Genomic DNA, 24,047 nt, shown 5'->3' with positions numbered 1-24,047 from the left:
GAGGTCTGGTGAATATGGCTGATGAGGCAGAGTTTTGTAGCCCAATTTGTTCAATTTTTGCAGAGTCAGTTGTGTAACGTGCGGCCAAGCATTATTGTGGAGAAGAATTGGTCTTTTTCTATTGACCAATGTTGGCTGTTGTTGTTGGAGTTTCTTATGCATTTCATCCATTTGCTGACAGTACTTCTCCACCATAATGGTTTCGCCTGAATCCAAAAAACTGTGATGGATGAAATCGGCCGCAGACCACTAAACAGTCATCATGACCTTCTTTTGGTGTAACTTTGGCTTCAGGAAATGCCGTGGAGCTTTGTCGATGTCCAACCACTGAGCTGAGCATTGCCTGTTGTCGTAAAGAATCCACTTTCCATTGCAAGTTATAATCCAGTCGAGAAACAGGTAGTTCTTGTGTAAAAGAAGGGAAGACAACACTTCGAAATGGCGTTTTTTTTTTGGTTGTTTTTCAATTTGTGCAACACCCATTTCTCAAATATTTTATTTTTCCAATCTATTTCAAGTGGTTGGAAATTGTCGTATACGTTACATCTAATTCAGAAGCAAGCTCTCAAACAGTTGTGCGTGGATTGGCTTTGACTAAAGCTCTTAGTTGATCATTGTCAACATCCATTGGCCAACCACTATGCTTATCCTCTTGATATCGTGTGCTATTTCAGCAGCTTTTCAGCCTAGCTTGAACTGGAATAAGAAAACTGTGCAAATTTTCTTTTTGTCGATGTTGAAAAAATGGCCTAATAATTCGAAAAGGAAAAGAGTAACACGATTAGATAGAGCAAAAAACGGGCTTTAAAGTGATATATAAAGTCAAAGTAATTTAATGAAAATTAATTCTAAAATACATCATTTAAAACCAAAGTTTAAAATTCCGCAAGAACTTTCTTGACAACCTAATATTTACTGCTCTGTTCCTATTACTTCTACTTAACAATCAGCACACAAAAGCAGTCATTTCTGACTAAAGTATTTACTAAACAAACTGAATGTGTCTAACAAGAGGAAATTTTTCTTTAAGATGTGAAAAATACAGAAAACTTTCTGTATGTTTAATACCTCTGACATCAACTTACCAACAAAGAGAATATAAGACACCACATAGATAATATAAGATGCTTTCACCAGATGGCAACACCAGTCATCACTAGGCTCTTTGTTTTTGTTGCAAAAGAGAAGGTTCGACTTGCCCCATATTCTAATTAACCCCACTTTTCCCTCTAATGAAAATCCAGAGTCTGAGGAAGCTGATGGTAACCTGTATCGGCAAAAAGTAACCAGTAAATGAGTTTGTAGGGGAGTTTAGGGAATTGATTTGCCATGAGGAGTGAAGCATTTCAAGAACTTGTTCTTCATTGGGAAACAGAGAGAAATAGAGAGAGGAAGAGAGAGAGGGAAGGATAGAGAGAAAATTGTTATTGTCTTGGTCTCAAAATTTCAGTCTATGACAGAAGGAGGTGATGGGAGTGGAAGGTGGAATCATAAACAAGAAACAAGAACTTAAGTTCTGTTTTGACAATCTTATGTAGTCCATTCATAGGAGATTATCCGCTTATCACTGTTGGTTTTGTTGTTATTTTGGCCTTGAACTATAATGAATGGCAATCTGTTAGTGACAAACTCTTTTCCTTCCTTTTCAAGCAAAGTGTGTCTGGGACTACACTACCCAATCTGTTCTGCATATGCGGGGAGAGTTGGTTGCTATTTCTATCAGACCAACCAACTACATAAGGGTTCCCTTGCTTGTTGATTAATCTGAGACCATCCTTGATTGTGAAGACATGATGAAAAGTATTCCATCAATGACCATTCTGTCTTTTTGTTCCAGTCATAGAGTATCTGAGACAACACTATGTAAAAGGCGGCGAGCTGGCAGAAATGTTAGCATGCCGAGCGAAATGCGTAGCCGTATTTCGTCAGCCGTTACGTTCTGAGTTCAAATTCTGCCGAGGTCGACTTTGCCTTTCATCCTTTCGGGGTCGATAAATTAAGTACCTGTTACGCACTGGGGCTGATGTAATCAACTTAATCCGTTTTTTTGTCCTTGTTAGTTCCCTCTGTGTTTAGCCCCTTGTGGGTAGTAAAGAAATAACTATGTTATATGCCCTTTCTATTTTTTAAGATGGTATAGTGAGATTTAGTTGGTATTTCTAGCTTCCTCAGTGATGTTGAAGGACAGTGAAGTCATTAACTTCTTTTACTGACACTCTCTCAACTGTTTTAGTATTTTTTGTTTATCCATTCAATTCTCATTAGAAACCCTTGTAAATTGTCGTTTAGGCCCAAGCCCTGGTGGAGCAGATCTTTGATGATCAAAAACATTCCAGCTATGATTGTCCAACCTGTTTGTATACCAAGTAATACTTTGCCCAAAATTTCATTTTTTTTTTTTATTTAAGAGAGCAGATGTGATTTGATGGAGATTTGGCTGCTATTTCTAATAGGTCAAGTGACCCCGTGAAAGCTCTCTTGTGGTCTCAAGGATTGATCTGAGGAATTCTGATATAAATTTAAGCTGATTTCATTTTATGATCTTTCAGTACAGCAAGGGTGTACTATACTCTTGCATATCAAAATTTAAATTTTTGTTGGCACAAAGCCAGCCATTTTGAGAAAGTAGGCAGGTTTAGTTGATTCCATCAACTTTAGGACTTGACTGGCATTTTATTTCATCAACCCCCAAAGCAAAGTTAACATTGGTGAGGTTTGAACTTAGGAGGGAAAGAACTGGAATAAATACCACCAGGTATTTTGTTTGATGTTCCAGTGATTCAGTCGAATTTTCTAATATATTTATAAAACTATTAGTTTAATAAAATATAACTTGAAATTTCAAAATATATTTATGAAGTTAAGATAATAAAATGAAATTTGCCATTTTTTTTTTTTTGGTTTGTTTTTGTTACTGAGTTTGAGAAGATAGTTGCTTTATGGAATGGATAAATCGACTATCAAGTCAACACCCATTCTGTTTTTCTTGTGTATTTTAATATTACTTAGTGCTGAGAACATTTCACATGAAAGATTAGAAAAATGGTTAGGAGTGCTTTGATGAAAAAATTTTTCAAGATACCAAAATTTTCAGGAATGTAATTCTCTGGATCTTTATTGAGAATGTTTATTCAAGAATACTTGTTCACGTTCAACAAATACCAAAATAAGCTGTAAGTATAATGAATTTTTGATTCCAAACAGGTTTGGAGCAAAAGTCAACTGCATTTCCAGATCCTTAAATCCAACCACTTAGATGCAAGTAATTTCAGATCTGTGAAATAAACTTCATCTGAACGTTTGTACAAATAGTATTATTTTCTATAACTTTCTGATTTGCTTTACTCAACAAATTCCAGGAAATGACTGCCCAACTATAGCCTTTGGAATTTCTATAAACTGCTCTGAATGTTGTTCAACATTCTAACAACTGCTTTTTTTTTCTTTTTTTTTTGCCTTAAGAAGTACTTTTACTTTGTAATTCATGTTAAAAATGCTGAGTTTACGATCAAAATTCTTGGTGAAACTTAACATCAAGTAAATAGATTTCCTAAAAACCCTAAATATTCATCAAGCGGTTGAAGTCTTAACCACAACTCAACCATTGTACTCCATTTTATAGGGGTAATATAATTATAATTATATTATAATTTAATTTAAAAAGTAAATGAAATTTTCGTTTATACAAAATCTTGTAGCAGGAGGTATCAAAATGACTTTGTCACAATTTTCATCCCATCATCGAAATCTTCAAAAGCCTACTTTTATACACAGTACTTTTTGATGCATGCACAGGAGGAATTTCAACTGTGTTTCGTGGTCTGCTACCACAACAGCTCCTTTATAGGATCCAGTTATCTCAAGACATCATCAGGAGGAACCACGTCCGGTTTCGGCCCCTACTCCTTAAAAAGAAAAAACAAGTTTCTGTAAATTACTTCTCAATACCAACATTTCAGCCCACCATATTTGGAGTATATCGGTTATAATCGAAAATTTATTTGTCTTTCACAAAATACTTTAACAACACACGTCTTTTCCTGACATGTTTGGAGAATTCATCACGAAATGAATCTCCGTGAAAATATCATGTGATAATCTCTATATATATAAACGGCAAAATGTCTGTCTGTCTGTCTGTCTGTCTGTGTGTCCTTTATACAAATCCACAATTTTTTCAGTTAGAGGGCTCGCACTTTCTATGGTCATTCAAAACCGTCCAAGGGTGATCGTGCACATCTTTACATTTCCCCAGTCACCCCACAAAGTCATTAAAAAATCAATAGAAGTGACTTTTTTGTGAATTTTCTAATCAAAATGCCCGAAACTTGATACGCCAATTGAATGCCAGCTAGCTGTATGTGATTGGTCAGAGATTTGGACAGTATTCGCGTGTATGTGCGCATGCATGCAGCTGTATATGCATGCACTAGCACTATGACCAGGCGTTGCCGGGTCATAGTACTAGTAATTAATAAAGGTGATGATGTAATGCCAACAAGTTCATCAAGATGAATAGAAGCAAATGTCTCAGATATTTAAGTGTCCATGAATTAGATTTTCTTTGTTGGCTTTCATTTTCATAATTCTATCTTTAACATTCTGTGTTGTAAACTCAATGACATTTATAATAACGTTCGTAGTATGAAATCATCAAATGAAAATGAGACACACTTAAAACTTCTTTAATAAACTCGTCATTACTCCATGGTTAACAATGCTAAAACTTGCAGATACTTCATAAAATTTTTCAAAAAAATTTGAATAAGCTCTCGGATTGAGTATTTCATCTTTCGTTATTGGAATACATATTCTTTGCGATCTTCAACAGTTTTTTTTTTCTATGTGCGAGTGATGTTAACATGCTTTTTAACATTCCAAGCTCAACTTACACCTAACTCCTTATACAATATACAAAAGGTTTTATCACTGATATTAAACAACACCATAATATTGATCATGTTTACCAAGTTTGAAAATTTCGTCCTCTTTCTTTTGGCTCGATTTAATTTTTTCTTCTAATGTTTGGTATCGAAAAACAATAATGAAAGAATTGAAAAAGCAAATGTTAAAATCACATGCGCAAGCAGTCAGTGTCGAGTTACTGATTCGTTAAATATATAATAACATGTAATTTACTGCCGCAAAATATGTAAATTGTCCAAAAAATAATTTAAAGTTGCAATAGAAACTAGCATCAACTTCTAATTTATGGTTTGTAATATGAGGCATTCTTTCGCCGAATATAAAATGCTGACATTAAATGGCACTGAAAAATGCATTTCTTTTTCACTTTTAAAATTCTGTGTCAAATTTAGTGGGATTTCATGTTGCAAAAAGATTTTGTTTTTTTTAAAAAACCATTGCATATCAACGGTATGTCTCCAAAAAACCCACCTCAAGTCATCCCGCTCACATATACACCAATGTACTTAAATAGTGATTGTGAACCTATGACGAGCTGGCAGAATCGTTAACACATCAATTTCACCGATGTCGACTATGCCTTTCACCCTTTCGGAATCGATAAATTAAGTACCAGTGAAACACTGGAGACGGTTTTTATCGACTAATCCCCTCCCACAAAATTTCAAACTTTGTATCTTTAGTAGAAAGGATTATTAATTTGTAGTGATTATAACATGTAAACATAAAGCTCTTATTAATATTTACATTTAAGAAACTTTGAGGGTCAAGATAAATCTTGCTGCTTTACTCTACATCAAATTTAACCGAGTAGATAGATCTGTAGAAAGCATGTTCACAGTTTGGCTCTTTACCTTTAAGTACCCACATTTTGTCCCTGTAGCGTAAATGATATCCTCACTGTTTGAGAGACACATTAGGAAGAATCTCGTGTGAGATTACAACCATCTTTGGCTAGTTTGACCCTGTTGTGTCCACTGCTTTGATTGGTTGGCATTTGGTGCAGTTTGTCTCTCGACTTATTTCGCGCCAGTGTGTAAGCCAACCAATCACGGCCTTTGGATAAGGTCTCGTGACACTGTTTTTCTGATCCTTCATTTGAGCCACATAAATACTATAAAAAGCCCAGCATTCACTATTCCAGGTCTTTGGCTCTAGACCTTCTAAGGTCTAGTCACTGGCCACAGAGCTACTCAGCCATGTTCCAGTTCCAGTGACAGACGACCAGCCAGCTAGCCATGAAGATGCTAGATGATTTTTTTATTTTTAAGGGTTGGTAAGTCTGGAAAGATGAATTGATCCCAGTGGGATTTGAACTCAACGTGAAGAGACGGAAGAAATACCACAAAGCATTTTCCGACACTCTAACAATTTTGTCAATCCATCACCATAATAATAATAGTAATATTTTTTTCTAATTATTGGTACAAGACCAACAGAAGTTGATTATACTGACCCCAGTTCTCAACTGGCATTTATTTTATTAACCCCAAATGAATGAAAGGCAATATCGATCTTGGTGGTATTTGAACTCGGACGTAAAGAGCCGGAAGAAATGTCGCTAAGCATTTTGTCCGACGTACTAGCGATTCTGTCAAATCACCACCTCAATTATTGTTTCAAATTTTGGCACAAAGCTAGAATTTTTTTTTGTGTGAGTGAAGGATAGTTCATTACATTGATCCCAGTATTTCAACTGGTGTCTCTTTTAATGACCCCAAAAGGACCAAAGGCAAGATTGATCTCGACGGTATTTGAACTCAAAATGCAGAGCAGGAAATGCTGCTAAGCATTTTGTCTGGCATGCTAACGATTCTACCAGTATGACACTTTTATAATAATAACGTCCAGAACCAACCACATGGTTCCGGGTTCAGTCCCACTGTGTGGCATCTTGGGCAAGTGTCTTCTGCTATAGCCCCGGGCCGACCAATGCCTTGTGAGTGGATTTGGTAGACGGAAACTGAAAGAAGCCTGTCGTATATATGTATATATATATATATGTATGTGTGTGTATGTTTGTCCCCCTAGCATTGCTTGACAACCGATGCTGGTGTGTTTATGTCCCCGTCACTTAGCGGTTTGGCAAAAGAGACTGATAGAATAAGTACTGGGCTTACAAAGAATAAGTCCCGGGGTCGAGTTGCTCGATTAAAGGTGGTGCTCCAGCATGGCCACAGTCAAATGACTGAAACAAGTAAAAAAGAGAGTAAAAGAGTATAGACATAGTAGAATTAATGTAAAAATACTTATGAACGCCATAAGCTAATAGACTTTCTGAAAATATACCTAATCAAAGGATATTTTGTTGTCTCAACAAGTCGCAACAACTGTCCGACTTGACTTTCCTTCATCAGTTTAATGTATCTTTACAATTACCTTCTGTAATGTCTTGCTAATCTGGCATTATTGTGCTTTATAAAAGAGTCAATACAATATGTTTACCATCAAAAGACTTCAACATACATTATACACACTTATTACTTATTCCCTTTTTAACATAACACATGATTAATAGATCCATGCACTGAATGGCAAACACGATTTATAGATCCACGTACTGAATGGCAAAGTGAAATTTATGTTTTAGTTGGCGAAATGAAATAAAAAACCTGGCGGCAGTTGAGAGTTTCCCTGAATGAAAAACGGAGATAATTTCAAAAATTTAAGTCTATTTCTCAAGTTAATTCAAATACTTAGGAGATTTGATTTGTGTTTGCAGGTAAGGGAGATATCTATGGATATGTTTCAGTATATTAGACCTTATCAACATAATAAAGTGTAGTAAAACCCGCAGAATATAGGGTAAAATTTTACAAGTAGAAAAGTGTTAAAAAGATTTGGTGGGCTACTATGATTGGCACAATTAAAAAAAAGAATGAGTAAATAACTCAAAAAGGTCATTGGTATGAATTTAGATAACTCAAAGTACGAGGCAATGGATGAACTTATTGAATTAATTAGCCAAATTCAGGCCATCGGCTCATTGGAATTAATTTACCTTAGCTCATTTTATTTTTAATCATGCAAATTATGTTGATCAAAATTTTTGATAATTAAAAATTTTTTAATGTGAAAATTTATCAAATGATTTGCAGGCTTTGTTGGGCTGCAGTAAATTGATGAGGTCAACTGGGTAGAAACATGTTCATGTTTATCTCTTGCTTGCAGACTAAAATGAGACTGCCTTTTCTGTAAGCTTGTAAATTAAGCTGAAAAATTAATTCTTGAATTTATCTCCTCTTCTCTTTAAAAGTTGCTAACACTTGGCATGAGTTAGTGTTTTTTTTCTATCTCCTTTTTTAAAGTAACTAAGAATTTCTTTGCTTAGGGCATTCAGTAGGTTGCCCTTCATCTTAATTCTAGAACTGTGTCTTATCTACTCAATTTCTTCATTTTTAATTATCCGAGTACTTTACATTATCAATTTGAATCCTGCCAGGGTCACTTTTGCCTTTCATCCTTCTGGAATCAATAAAATAAAGAAGCAGTCAAGTGTACAATGGAATCGATTTAATCAACTCAACCCTTCCTCCGTAAAAAATATATATGTATATATATATATATATATGTAACGGTTAGTTCTTCGTTTCATTCGAGGGTCACCAATTTGTAATGGTTGCCAGCCTCATCTGGCCCCCATGCCAGTGGCACATAAAAAGCACCATCCGATCGTGGCCGTTTGCCAGCCTCGTCTGGCACCTGTGCAGGTGGTGCATAAAAAGCACCCACTACACTCTCGGAGTGGTTGGCGTTAGGAAGGGCATCCAGCTGTAAAAACACTGCCAGATCAGACTGGGCTTGGTGCAGCCTTCTGGCTTCACAGACCCCAGTTGAACTGTCCAACCCATGCTAGCATGGAAAGCGGATGCTAAACGATGATGATGATGATGATGTTGTTAAGGTGTTGGTTGCCAGTGTAACGGTTTGTAAGATGAAAGAAGAACAGTGATTGAAGTTGTAAAGAGATATTTATTTACCGTTCCTTTGTATATATCCAAAACCACAACGGTTGGTATGTATAACTAATAAATGGAAAAGCATGCGAGGTAAAAAGAGTTCATTTCGGCTGGTATGTGTGTACATGTTCTCATAGTACGAGGGTGAGTCAAAAAATAATGCCATTTTGTTTAGGACAGGTATAATTACCAACACAGGAACATGTATCATACATCAAAATGAAGCTGGTCCTCTGTAGATCACATCCTTTCTTCTCAACATAGTCACCGTTTCTCTCAATAGCAATGTTCCACCTTCGAATGAGAGCATGTATCCCTGCCCCGTAAAATTCTGTTGACTGTTCTTTGAGCCACTTCTTCACTACAGTTTTCACTTCCTTGACACTGGAATAATTTAGCGCCTTCAGACTACCATCTCTTCAGCCTCATGACGAGGTGCTGACAGGATGTTGAAACCGTTCTGCACACCCTTGTACAGTGCCCAGAGCTTTCGGGCTTGATAGTTTATGCAGAACACGTGCTGAGTGCATGATTAAGATTTCACTGCCACCCGGACTATCAAAGGAAGGTGAGGCATGTTTTTTTTATGCACAGTTGCAGTGTTGAAAGAGTGTATATGGAAAACTAGAATGAAAGGCGTCGTGACGGGATTATTCATTTCCATCCCTGGTTTGCTATCATCCGAAGAGTAAGATCAAGCTGGAGAAAAGACGCCTGACGCAAAGTGCATACGGAAAAAGATGGAACGATGTGGAAAGGAAGTTGGGGGTGAATGACCCTGCTTAATTCATCCGTAGTAAAAGCGTACGGTGTAGCCAGTGGACTTCACAGCTAAAGTGTAAAATTTTAAGCGTAAAATGTTAATTATATTTAATATAAATCATCCTATTTTAAAAAACTCATTAAACAGACTCATGAACACTATTTGCTTGTAATGTCCTGTATTGTCCCCTCTATGTATTGATATTGTATTATCATAATAAAGAATACATTTTGATGGTGACAAAGGTTGTCATTCTTTTCTTCTGGTTTAGCGACTGTTGATATGAAGACTGTAGTTCTTTAGTTCTTTGTTCAATTGGTCAGCCAGACTCGGCTCTCACAACCTTTGGCTTACGGAGTTCTTGTTTTTATAACTATCCAAAACCAGCCAGAAGGATAAACATATTGTTGAGAAGAATAGATTTCATTGGTGGTCTGTTATCTCTATTCTAGTTTTTGGTGGCCTAGATGAGATCAGAAGGGTCAAGTGGCAAAGACATTATTCTGCTTAGCGAAGGCATCTGGCAAATGTAACTGCTGTCACTCAGAAAACTATTGTTTTGCCATGAGAAAAGTGCTGTTGAACTGTTAAGTGAAATTCAGCTATCGAGGATCAAATCCATGCTATGCCTGCATGAAGCCACTACACACACACACATATATATATATATCATCATCATCATCATCATCATCGTTTAGCATCCGTTTTCCATAGTCTTGAACCACAATTAGAAATCAGCATTTACATAAGTAATATGTGAAAACAAAGGTTTGATACAAGGAAAACCGCTTATGACAATTAGGGACAGTGTATCGGGATTTATCAGTGAACTATTTATTCTAGCCTGTGGCGTTTGAGACATTTGGAAGAGCTGGATCGCTAACAGCGAAGTCCTTGTCATTGTTGGTGGCTTCCTTACCGAGATGTCAGGTGATACTCATGAGGGTGCTTGGTTGTTCCAACGCTCTCACCTGTGGTAATATCTGTTTCTTTATTACCCACAAGGGGACAAACAAGGACAAACGGATTCAGTCAATTATATCGACCCGGCGTGCTAACGTTTCTGCAGCTCGCCGTGGTAATATCGCGAGCGTGCTGACTTGCTTCAGTAGGTTCCATTGGACCTTATGGTGTGTGACCAACTGAAGTACTTTGTGTTGAATAAATGCTCTTTTCTTTTTTCTTTCTTTCTTTCTTCCTCTTTTCCATCCTTTTTTCTTCTTTCTTTGGTCATGTTTGTGTTTTCTTTGGTTTGAAATTTGTACTTTAATGTGGTTTTGTATTATATGGAGAGGGGGCTGCAAAATTATAAAACGGGGTAAATTAGTAATTTCTGATTTCTCATTATTTTCTCCCTACCTGCTCGAAATCATTATATTGCAACTATTGCATCATCATTTTGTACTGCTGCATCAGCTTCAGGTGCAAAAATTGGCCAGCATAGTTGTTGGAGTTTGGAGCATAATCAAATGACAGATACATTTTTTCGAGAAATTTTCCCTCAACTTTGACCCCATTGTAACTGAGGTTGCTAATAAAGTATCTGGATAATTTTTGGTGTTTAACAATCAACATTCTTTTTTCTGTTGGATTTCAAATCAATTTTTTCCCGCACTTAGCTCTAATTTGATAATTTTCAGGTTTCAAAAAAATGATGTCTAAAATGGGGTAAAATGAGTTATGACTTATTTCAATAATTCCTTCACTTTACTGCATAGCGTGTAAATATATCGGGAAGACAGCCACTCCAGCAGATCGTGAACAAACTATAGAGAATATTTTATGCTGACTTTTTCTTTTTTATTTAGTCAAGTTCATATCATGTGTCATTTTCCCCTGATCATTTGTTATTTGACCTAGATATTAATTTATTAATATTTTTTAAAGCATTTCTGATCTTTCTGATATCTTAGGATGGATATTGATGTGCATGAGTCTGTTTTCAAATGTGATCCTGAAGAATTGAAGGGGAAAATTTACCTTATCTTGGCTTACTCATTTTGCCCCACGCGAATTTGTCTTTTATATACTGAAAGAGAACTGATAATTTTCTGAAATAGTGACCAGATCATGTTATGATGTTTTTAATGTATTTAGAAAAGGTCATTTGCTTAGCTGGTATAGTTTTTGTAAGATAGTGAACACTTGTAAAAATTATATTCTATCAAAAATGCAGTAAAGGTTACTCATTTTGCCCCACGTACCTAAGTATCATATACATACTCGTAATATATGCAATTATTAAATTAGTTTCGTATATAAATATATTTTATTTGGCTTTAACGCGTATGTGCATTATTATATCCTTTTGTATATCACGTTCGAAAAGTATAAATATATTTGTAATCATATTTTATCGTTAATAAATTGGAACCGAAACAGAGTTAGTGTAATCTGAAATGCTTCCTCCTAAAGTGGTCTACAATAAATAGTTTCCACTATATCTAAAAGTTACTATTAACAGGCGAAATCTTAGAAAGCTGGAGGCATTGAAAAAACCCCAAGACTATCTGTAAATTCTTATGTAATGAGGAGACATTAATCATTCCTTGCTATCATTACCGTTCTTTGGGCACGGTAGATAACTCCGGACATGTTGCATGACCACCCTCGGTGAAAATTCTATTGAATTCAGTTAAACGAAGTAACCACACGGCCAAGCCCATAAACATCACCGTATTTGCCGTATTTCGTCTGCCGTTACGTTCTGGGTTCAAATTCCGCCGAGGTCGACTTTGCATTTCATCCTTCCGGGGTCGATAAATTAAGTACCAGTTACGCACTGGGGTCGATGTAATCGACTTAATCCGTTTGTCTGTCCTTGTTTGTCCTCTCTGTGTTTAGCCCCTTGTGGGCAGTAAAGAAATACATATTTGCCTATCTTTTTAATGCTCTCTGCATTAAGTATATTCAGCTTGATGTTTTTTTTTTTTTTTTTGCGCTGATAGTATTTCTATATAATTTATTCACTTAGCAAATCCTAGTTTTTTGCAGGGTTTTTTTTTTTCCGTTTACTAGTGTACATTTCTGTACATCTGTTCAGCGAATTTTCCATCACTATTTCGACAGAGTGAACTCCATACTTCCCTGAGGATATCTCGAGCTGGCAGAATCGTTAGCACGCCGGGCGTAATGCGTAGCCGTATTTCGTCTGCCGTTACGTTGTGAGTTCAAATTCCGCCGAGGTCGACTTTGCCTTTCATAATAATAATAATATAATAATGAAATTATTGTATATAGTGCTCAGGTGCACCACAACTTGTCAGAGTATATGCAGCAATGTACAAATGTCTGGAAAGCGAACAATGCATGAGTCAGATATAAGCTTGTGTGTGTATGGAGGGGAGAAAATCCTTTCGGGGTCGATAAATTAAGTACCAGTTACGCACTGGGGTCAGTATAATCGACTTAATCCCTTTGTCTGTCCCCTCTATGTTTAGCCCTTTGTGGGCAATAAAGAAATATATCTATAAGATTGGAACATATCCAGAGTTTTCTCCGGTACTTGCCGAAAGAATTCCAATAATATTAGTCAATGTTGTTGTTGTTTACTCCCTCACTACATACTTATTTCTAGTTGGCTTTTTTAATGAGCCTGTTTTTTAATCTAAAAGTAAGTGTAACGGGATGTTAAATAAATTAATTCGAGCCAGCCGTCACTTGCGAATGAGTATGGCTTGCCAACATGCATCATGATTTCATTGATTGTTGTAGGTGCCTCTGGAGGAGCGAGTAGATTTAGAGCTCGACTCTCACCCTTTGAGCCAGTGGAACACCTAAGATTTGATAGATTGGGGGAGGATACCCGTACGCAGCTGGGTTAAACTAAAGCGTTACACCATTCAAAGAAACAAACAAAAAATGTGTGTAATAGGTGTAAAACAACTCAGACGCTTTCGGAAATTCCCGATGTGAATTTTCCGTGGCCTCTTCCCCCACTCCCCTTTCGCGTGCGCGCATTGTTTTTTCATATTCGTTCAGAGGAAGTTGTTTTACACCTATTACACACATTTTTTTTTTGTTTCTTTGAATGGTGTAACGCTTTAGTTTAACCCGCAGCTGTTTTTTAAAGACACAGCGCATTGCTTGGTCCAGGAATTGAACCGGTGACGTTAGGATTATGAGCCGGACATCCTATTCACTAGGATAGGCGCTGCAACAAACAGGAACTAAATGCCAGCTGAGTTCGAGAGTTAACTCCCTTGAACCATGTATTTGCTGGCTTCGTACAAGAGTTGGTTATGGATGACAACGTCGAGACAGAATCTTTCTTGGACGATCTTTATGATTTTGCAAATGAAGAACCTGTTATTAATACCAAACGTCAGACATGTAGCCGGTGTTGGTTAGTAAACAAAGCATTTAAATCACAATACTCCATGTTTAAGCAATCGGCTCCACGTTTTGATTGTTACTAGTGTTAACAATTCACCAATTAATTTTGTAGTCAGTTTCACATTGATTAATATATTAAGCTCAGTATCTAATTTATATTAGTTCTTTCGAACCTCTGTGTATTGTTTTTAGAAATAGCATTTTTACTAGATATTTGTAAATTCATGTTTGAAACCTCCTAACACTTCATCACATGTCTTTCATGAGAATATTAACAAACCTTGCTCAACGGGCACTTCACAAATTATCTATTTCTGCTCTTTCTTGAGAATATTAACTAAATTTGCTCAGCGGTGTAGGTCAACAAATTATGTATCCTAAACGAAAGTAGTTATATCTCTGTCGACAAACGACATTATCATGTTATTTCCTTTGTCGCTCTAACTCTTACAAAGTTTATATAAGGTTATTTCGTAACTCGCAATAATGCACATACTACTTTTATGTCTCTTAAATTAATAAGAGGGAAAATTTAAGGTAAATTTAGTATAAAGCTCATTTGGCTAATTCTTATTGCTAACCAACGTGATTAAGTTGTTATTATCGTAAATTTTTTGCTTCTTTGAACTACTGCACACCTATTTCTTTATTACCCACAAGGGGCTAAACATAGAGGGGACAAACAAAGACAGACATGGGTATTAAGTCGATTACATCGACCCCAGTGCGTAACTGATATTTAATTTATCGACCCCGAAAGGATGAAAGGCAAAGTCAACCTCTGCGGAATTTGAACTCACAACGTAACGACAAGCGAAATACCGTTAAGCTAATGTTTCTGCCAACTCTCCGATTAATTTTATCCTTCATAGGACTTCCTTATACAGATCGTTCGTCGCTATAGTAATGAGTTAAATAGTATAAAGTTATATCTTTTATATATATATATATGGCTACATAATATAGATGCTGTTTTGTTTGTATTCAAAAATTACTTGCGTTTCATCACTTCCATCTGATTAAGCCGTTGTACAAGTCAAGATAAACGGAAGTGAAACGATTCTAGACGAGATTAAAATACACATGATATTCAAATGAATTAGAAGAAAATCAGTTCGAATTTCTATTGGAAAACTATTGTTAATAACTTGTATCACAAACATTTATCATTTTGTTTTAACGCTATAAAGAAATATCAGTTGAGAAGTTAGGAATAATAACTTGAAAATATCGATTATATATATATATATATATATATATGTATATAAACCCATCAAACGTTGGACAAAATTAATTACAAAGTACAGATTAAATCATACCTCTTTATTTGATATTCTGTTGTAAAATGCCAGTTAGAAGCTGAATAGTAGAATGAAGAGAACGTTTTAAATTTTACGGTGTATAATGTTGGAATCAAACATTTGTTAATGATCAGATTTTTGTTGAGAATCATTGCTGACAACCGAAGCAAAAAAGATGAGAGCCTGATTATAACACCATCAACTGGTTACTTTTGAGTACCCTTTGTGAAATTCACTCACTTGTCAGCCCTCAGTTTGAGGGTCAAAAAGACTTCTTTCAGTGTTGCCATTTACTTTAAGAGGGTACAGGGAGAAATTTTGTATGGCCCAAATGTATGTACCTGGGTAACACCTTCAAATGCTATCTAATCATATACCTTGTTCTCTTTCGTTTGTAATTGGTCTCCTCCCCAACAATAATGAATTTTGTGAGGCTCGCCTCAAAATACTGATTTCCAGCTTGACTAAGGACAAATGCAGATGATTTTGCTGTTAAAAGTTAAACAAAATCTATGAAAAAAAAAGTTTGAAAATCATTCTCTGGACAATTTTCCATCCTCCACACCAATATCTGTAAACTATAGTCCAGCCATGACCAACCACACAATCCTAGTAACATCAAAACCATACTACATTTCTTGTCCCCTATCTCTAATCTGTATTTTCTTTCCACTTAATACTATATTGTAACATCATTATCATCATCATCTTCATTTTAACATCTATTTTTCCATGCTTCCGTGGTTTGGATGGAATTCATTAAGATAGATTTTCTACAGCCATATGCCCTTCCTGTTGCCAACTCTTGCCTCTCTAAGCAAGGTAATATTTCTCCATGGCAAGACCTGTTTCTAAAGAAGATTAGAAATGAAACCATACTGCTTGTATGAGAGTAATTTTTGATTTCAACCATTGTGTGATGTCAAGACTAGGAAAGACACACATACCGTCTGTCCCCCCCCCCCTCCACATATATATGTATATATATATCATCATCATCACCATCATCGTTTAGCATCCACTTTCCATGCTAGCATGGGTTGGACGGTTCAACTGGGGTCTGGGAAGCCAGAAGGCTGCACCAGGCCCAGTTTGATCTGGTAATGTTTCTACGGCTGGATGCCCTTCCTAATACCAACCACTCCATGAGTGTAGTGGGTGCTTTTTACTATATATATATATATATATATATTATATATATATATATATATATACACACATATATATATATATATATGCATATATACATACATATGTATACATACCTACATATACATACCTACATATATATGTATATATACATGCATATATGGGTACAGGACATCAAAAAAATGTTGAAAACAATGAGAAACAAAAACATAGGAACAAACTTTTTTTGAACAATGAAAAAAACAGAGAAACGAGACATACAACATAAAGGATATTTCCCTTCTTTAGTTTTCCCTGTTTCATCTACTCCGCATTTCAAACGTAAGGACAAGACGCGACTTCGTTGAAACAGTCCTTCCCGCAAAGCAAATTAAATAAAATTTGGGATTTTTTGCGGAGGGTGAAAATGGTAACAAGAACAGGACAGTGAGAACAAGACAGTAAAAACAACGGTGAGGGCTGTTAAGCCAAGACAATAGAAACATTATTATGGACGCTAGCAGGACGAGATTATGAGAGGAGACAAGTATAAGCACGTGTTGTCTTTACGAAGGTAGTGGTCAGAAAGATAGATTCTCTTTCGTCACGTGTCAGCGACAAGAGAGTCAAGGAGGAGGAGTGAGAGAGACGGAACGGTGAAGAGGAGAGGAGAAGAAGGGTGGCAGAGAAAACCCAGAAAGGATACAAAACAAGAGAGGGAGAGAGATAGACATGGGTTTTTATTAAAGTTGTTGTTTATAAAACAATAACATTTTATTGAACAAATTTTCATCAACTGACTTTATCGCACCAATCTCTTGCCAACATGACTTTTTATCTAGCCTTGAAACAACTTTCTATAAAATATTTTTGTAAATATGTTATTTTGTTGAATAATCATCAATGGAACAATTTGAATATAGAATAATTTTTATTATAAAATATGTGCTATAGATTGTAGATATCTTTTTTAAATATATTATTTTGTAAAATAGAGTTTTATGTATAGAATAGTTTGTTGATAATAATCAGTTATTTTCAACCAATTAAAAGTAGATCATTTAACTGACTGAAAATACTTTAAAAAAAAAAAAAAGAGAGAGGGAGAAAAAAATTATTTCAAATTTTGGCTCATGGCCAGCAATTTCTAGGGAGAGGGTAAGTTGATTTCATTGACCCCCAGTAATCAACTGGTACTTATTTTATTGACCCCAAAAGGATGAAAAGCAAAGTTGACCTGGGATTTGAACCCAGAGTGTGAAGAGCCAAAATAAATGCCACTAAGCACTGATATTGTGCAATTTTTGTTAGTAAAATCTATGTATCCATACATAACATTTAAATTTTTTTTGTTAGTGATTCATCCAGAATTGTTTGTATATTCTTTAGCCGTCCTGTGACAGTCTGCTGGTGCCCGTATCTCCCACGAGAACCAATTCAACTTTCTACCACAGTTTATATTCTTCAACATCCATTTGAGGTATACAGACTTTTGACATATATTTGATTTTTCCAAATATTTTCTCACTAAAAATATATAATCTCAATATTATAGGCGCAGGAGTGGCTGTGTGGTAAGTAGCTTGCTTACCAACCACATGGTTCTGGGTTCAGTCCCACTGCATGGCACCTTGGGCAAGTGTCTTCTACTATAGCCTTGGGCCGACCAAAGCCTTGTGAGTGGATTTGGTAGACGGAAACTGGAAGAAGCCTGTTGTATATATGTATGTGTATATATATGTGTTTGTGTGTCTGTGTTTGTTTCTCCATCATCGCTTGACAACCGATGCTGGTGTGTTTACATCCCTGTAACTTAGTGGTTTGGCAAAAGAGACCAATAGAATAAGTACTAGGCTTACAAAGAATAAGTCCTGGGGTCGATTTGCTTGACTAAAGGCGGTGCTCCAGCATGGCTGCAGTCAAAAGACTGAAACAAGTAAAAGAGTCTTCTCAAAAGCACAATAGTTTAGTTCATATTTATTTAAGAAATAGCAAATGTATGGAATTACATTAATCTTGTAAAATAAAACACAGTGTGTCTCATATAGTATCAGGATTAGGAAGTTACTCATACTAATAGCATAAAAAATCCTGCTACTCCTTTCAAACACATTGTAATTTAGTTTCAGGAATCAATAAACTTTTCTGCCACCTTGACTGGCTTCTGTGCCGGTGGCACATGACCTGCTGTGCTTGAGGAGACCTATTGAGTCAAGTACATCAACATCAAAATAAATATCAAATGGAAATTATAGTTGTGATACATGTGCCGGTGGCACGTAAAAAGCACCATCCGAACCTTGACCGATGCCAGTGCTGCTTTGACTGGCTTCTGTGCTGGTGGCACGTAAAAAGCACCAACCGATCGTGGCTGCTGCCAGCCTTCCCTGGCATGTAAAAAGCACCCACTACACTCACGGAGTGGTTGGCGTTAGGAAGAGCATCCAGCTGTAGAAACACTGCCAGATTAGACTGGAGCCTGGGGCAGCCTCCAGGCTTCCCAGATTCTGGTCAAACCGTCCAACCCGTGCTAGCACGGAAAACAGGCGTTAAACGATAATGATGATGATTGGTGATATCTAAGAGATGCTGGCATGGTTGTGTGATCAAAAATTTTGCTTCCCAACCACATGGTTTCAGGTCCAGTTCTACCATGTAGCACCTTGGGCAAGTGTCTTCTACTAAAACCACTGGGCCAACCAGAACCTTGTGAGTGGATGATAGATGATACAGTCGACTCTTGTCATTGTTAGGCATGTCTGATGGATACGTCATTCACTTTGTTACCACATGGTCTTAATGTGTGGCATCTTTATCCTGCCTGCACTAGCATGGTTTACTGAATGAATGGACAAACAAACTGTGGAAGAGTTTTATCATCATCATTATCATTTAATGTCTTTTTTCCATGCTGGCATGAGTTGGACAGTTTGACAGGAGCTGGCAAACTGGAGGGCTGCACCAGACTCCAGTCGTCAGTTTTGGCATGGTTTCTACAGCTGGATGCCCTTCTTAATGTCAACCACTTTACATAATGTACTGGATGCTTTTTACATGGCTCTAGCACATGTTAATTTTTACATAGTGCTGGCACAGATGCTCTTTATGTGATGCTGACATAGGTACTCTTTTCATGGCGCTGGTATGAGAGCTCTTTTTGTGGCACTAAGTTAAAAAAACTTTAAAATAAAGAACTATAAAACTGTTAAAAAAGCAGTTTATTATTCTTTAGTTTAAAGTTTTCTTAACTTGAAAAAATACTAATGGGAAATATTTTGTATTGAGCTTCATTTAAATATTTTGTCCTGACAAGACTTCTAATTACTCCTTCAAAATATAATTGTTTCCTAATCTACATAAAGATCTGATTTCTCTGGAGAGTATGTAATTATTTTAAATCATTTATTTTAAAATTTTGTAGGATAACCAATGTCTGCGTACAGTTCCTATGTTGTATCACAGCCTTCCACCTGGAAAATGCCATATTATTCGTGGTAAAAGGTTCTCACCTGAAAAGTAAGTAATATATTTTTTCAATATAGTGATAATTATTGTTTGGAGACAAGGTCATGAGTTCAAAGCCTACTGTAGCTCTCCTGGTTTTGTACAAGGCGGACTGCTCTTCTTGGTTTGAGTTTTCACTCTTACTTCTCAGGTGGGTGGTTAATAGTAAGAAGAACATCTAGCTGTATAAATTTTTAGAAATCATTCCAGCTGTGCTAGAGCGGTAAATGTGTGTAAAAAGCAATGAAAGTCACAAGCAAAAGCAGCTGAATTCTTACCTTTTGGAATTTTTTTAGAAGTCACTTAAAGAAGAAAGAGCAAAGAAATTACTAAATTCTATGGTAGATATGAGTAGCTGTAAGGTCGAAATGAATAGCTGTAAGCTGTGAGAGGAATTGTGTACAGTATACCGGTAATATTGGTTTCAAATTTCTGCACAAGGCCTGCAATTTCGAAGGACAGGGCAAGTCACTTAGACCGACCCCAGTACTCAGCTGGAACTTATTATATCAACATCTGAAAGGATGCAAAGCAAAGTTGACCTTGTCGGAATTTGAACCCTGAACATAAAGAGGGATGAAGTGCTGCTAAACATTTTGCTCAGCATGCTAACGATTCTGCCAATTTGCCACCTTTATATACAGGTAATACTTCACAGACAAATATAATTTCTTTTGATTTATTGCTATTCTGCATTTCTAATTCTATTTTTCTCTTATTACTTTGATATTATTTCTTAGATACCCAGAATTGGCAGCTTTAATGAAGGATCCTAATACTATACTACTCTACCCTGGATCTGATGCCATTGATATAATGGATCTTCCTAGTTGTCAAGGAACGGGATATAATCTGGTGCTGCTGGATGGTACCTGGTCACAGGCTCGTGGTCTTTTTCATCAGAATCTTATGATGAAGTGGCCACAAAAGGTTAGCAAAAATTTCTTTTTACTGTGCTCAAGTGTTTAACCCTTTAGTATTTAAACTGGCCAAAAGTATTCTGCCTGTTTTATGTGCAAACTGGCCAGATCTGGTCTCTCACACCAACCCTACAATATCGTTTTAGAAATTAACAGCTTCCTCATCAAAATCTCATCACTACAAGATAATGCATGTGGATGAAAAAGCATTAATTTTGGCAGACTAATGCGAACACTAAAGGGTTAATGTTTAGTTTTCAATGGAAGCATAATTATCAGCATTCACAAGTTAAAAGGAAAGAAATGTGATTTTGAATCTAGAGAACTTTTATCAGTGCCAGCAAAAAACATTTTACTTCTTTTTATTTTAATAACATAACTAAATTAAATCACTTAATTATTATTATACATAGTAATAATTAAGTTACTCGGATTTAATATATAGTGACACTTATTCTTTATTAATAATTAACAATTTTAAATAACTGTTTTTGTATTTTTCCAAGGAGTTGTCTAAAGATATTTTAAGGTGGACTGTCATCATATCAGCATTAATCTTATATATACGTTTTTATCTTATTTTTGTATTCTGAAAATAAATCTTCTCAATTAACTCATTCACTTTCATAATAATTTAATCTTTTAAGAATATAATTAGTTGTTCCCTCCATAACTCTTCAGCACTGCTGTGATTATGCTGGGGGCAACCTGATTTCATTTTCATTAAAGTCCAAGTTTGTTGCATTGTTCTAATGAGAAAACCCTGTTTTACTTCTCGTCACTTCTAGGTCCAGATTAAAAGTGGGATGATTAGCAAATATGTCATTCGAACTCAACCAACTGATGTGTGTCTATCGACTCTAGAGTCTGCTGCTGTTGCGTTATCTTACCTTGAAAAGAAACCATATCTTGTTGAAGTAAGACAACTCTTCTTGTCCTTTTCTAATTATTTCATCTTATTACGTCTTCCATGCGACAGCTTGAAGTGACCTCTAAAAATTTTGTTTTTTTATTTGTTCTCTATCTCTTGTTAGCTGCTCTGAATATATAATATATATATAATGAAATTATTGTATACAGTGCTCAGGTGCACCACAACTTGTCAGAAAGTGCATATAAAGTACATGCAGTAGTGTAGAAATGTCTGGAAAGTGAACATGCTTGTGTGTGTATCAAGTGTAGTGTTGGCGAATCTCAGGAAGCATGGAAATTTTGAAGGATGCAGTGCTCCGACAACTAACAACCGATGCCGGCAGTTTGTTCCACGCTTCAGCAACTCTCAGCGTGAAAAAATGTTTCCTGAAGTCATGGGAGCTGTGCTGTTTTCTTACTTTGTAAATATGTCCACGGGTGTTGTGAAACTCCACTAATGTTCAATAGACAATGATCAATAACTAACCAACTTGTGGAGCAACATTAAACAAGTTTTCCAACCCTTTTACTCAGTACAATTTTGATTTTAGCATTCTATCCATTTTGTTTCTTATTTGTTTCCTTCTGTAAAATGATATAACTATTATATCATTCTTGTCACATAAAATGTATTAGAATATCATTACAAAAAGAATTCTTCACCTGAATTAAATTAATGCTTTTGTGTTTGTTTTTTTAACAGACTCTTACAAAACCATTGGAAGCTTTATGCCAGTTCCAGTTGAATCATGGTGCTCAGAAACATCAGAGTAAAGAATATCTGATTAAAAATGGACTTTATAGAAAAAAAATTAAATCTTCTTGGTTGAAAAAACTTAATGTCAGCTGAGAATTGCCTTAGTTGTTTTCAGTTCTTAAAGTTCCTGTCTTGATGATTTGGGTTTTAATATATTTATTTTCAAACTGAACATCTTTCAAATAAGAAAGAAACCAATTTTATTTTTGAGAATATAGTTTATTTTTATCAGTTTATTTAAGTACTATTATAAGTTTTATTTTTGAATTGTTGCTGGAGTTCTCTATAAATTCTTTTGTTTGTTATCTGTAAAGTCAGAATTTTATGAAAAAAAACTTGGAACAGTTTTACATTACAGCATCAATTCTGTGTGAAGATTTCATGGTTCTAATTGTTGATAAATAAATAATTTAAAAACGATTGGGACATGTTTGAAATTCTGTCTTTATTTTTGTGATTATGTACTGCGATTTATTAAGAAACTTCATCATTCCTTTCAATGCCATGTAATAATTAAAGAGTTTTTACAAGTCATCCAATTTCACACTCACATACATGTTCAACATCAGCAGCATTTTCCTCAGATCTACACTCATCACCATTATAGGGTAGAGCAACATCTTCAACTTCTAATAAAAAAAAGCTGCTTTGTAGTCTTATCCTGTCTGAAATAGTAACCAAATGTCCTTCAAATCATACCCCCCGACACACACACACTTCCCATCTTAAAAAAGAAAAGTCACATTTGATAATGCAATCTTTGAAACACTGTATTTGGAATGTTTTTGATCATAGATTTGCTCAATCTTGTCACACTTGATAGCATATATTGACACAAATCTCTTCAACCATTATTCTGTCAACATTAGTTATACTTTCCACAATTCCTTTTACAAATTAATAACTTAATAGCTGTTAATTTATCTCCCTTCATCATCATCATCGTTTAACGTCCACTTTCCATGCTAGCATGGGTTGGATAGTTCAACTGGGGTCCGGGAAGCCAGAAGGCTGCACCAGGCCCAGTCTGATCTGGCAGTGTTTTTACAGCTGGATGCCCTTCCCTAACGCCAACCACTCCGTGAGTGTAGTGGGTGCTTTTTACGTGCCAGACGAGGCTGGCAAACGGCCACGATCAGATGGTGCTTTTTACGTGCCACCGGCACTGAGGCCAGTCAGGGCGGTGCTGGCTATGGCCATGTTCGGATGGTTCTCTTACGTGGCACCGGCACTGGTATCACAACTACAAATTCCATTCTCCAAAACAGATGCTGCAATTCTAGCTCTTCCTTTACTTACACAGCTTCTATATCTACCAGTCATACACATCCTCTATGAACATGAGAACTTGACATTTAAACTGATAACAAAATTAAAAAATAATCTTATACATCCCATAAAACATCCATAGCAATACATCCTTATTATGATCACAACTAAAACTGTCCTCATAATCTCAACAGACTTCTGGACTTACAATTTCTTATTTCTTTTTTGCCCACAAGGAGCTAAACATAGAGGGGACAGACAAAGGGATTAAGT

At 35.9% G+C, this 24,047-nt stretch overlaps 1 protein-coding gene and 1 long non-coding RNA gene across 2 annotated transcripts; one reads left to right on the top strand and one right to left on the bottom strand.

Moving 5' to 3' along the window:
* The first annotated feature begins 13,835 nt into the window (after nucleotides 1–13,835).
* LOC115210776 (tRNA-uridine aminocarboxypropyltransferase 2) lies at nucleotides 13,836–22,922 on the top strand. The gene is made up of 6 exons (XM_029779498.2): nucleotides 13,836–13,993; nucleotides 17,802–17,892; nucleotides 19,834–19,928; nucleotides 20,657–20,846; nucleotides 21,625–21,753; nucleotides 22,452–22,922. The coding sequence occupies exons 1-6, from the start codon at nucleotides 13,890–13,892 to the stop codon at nucleotides 22,596–22,598; spliced, it is 756 nt and encodes a 251-aa protein (XP_029635358.1). The 5' UTR covers nucleotides 13,836–13,889; the 3' UTR covers nucleotides 22,599–22,922.
* LOC118763153 lies at nucleotides 22,788–23,991 on the bottom strand. The gene is made up of 2 exons (XR_004998912.1): nucleotides 23,750–23,991; nucleotides 22,788–23,433 (listed from the first exon to the last, which is right to left on the bottom strand). It is a non-coding gene; the product is annotated as an uncharacterized LOC118763153 (long non-coding RNA).
* Nucleotides 23,992–24,047: the final 56 nt, after the last annotated feature.

This window comes from Octopus sinensis, linkage group LG4 (genome assembly GCF_006345805.1).
Source record: "Octopus sinensis linkage group LG4, ASM634580v1, whole genome shotgun sequence".
NCBI classification, from domain to species: domain Eukaryota; kingdom Metazoa; phylum Mollusca; class Cephalopoda; order Octopoda; family Octopodidae; genus Octopus; species Octopus sinensis.
This window is presented reverse-complemented; position numbering and strand designations above follow the sequence as displayed.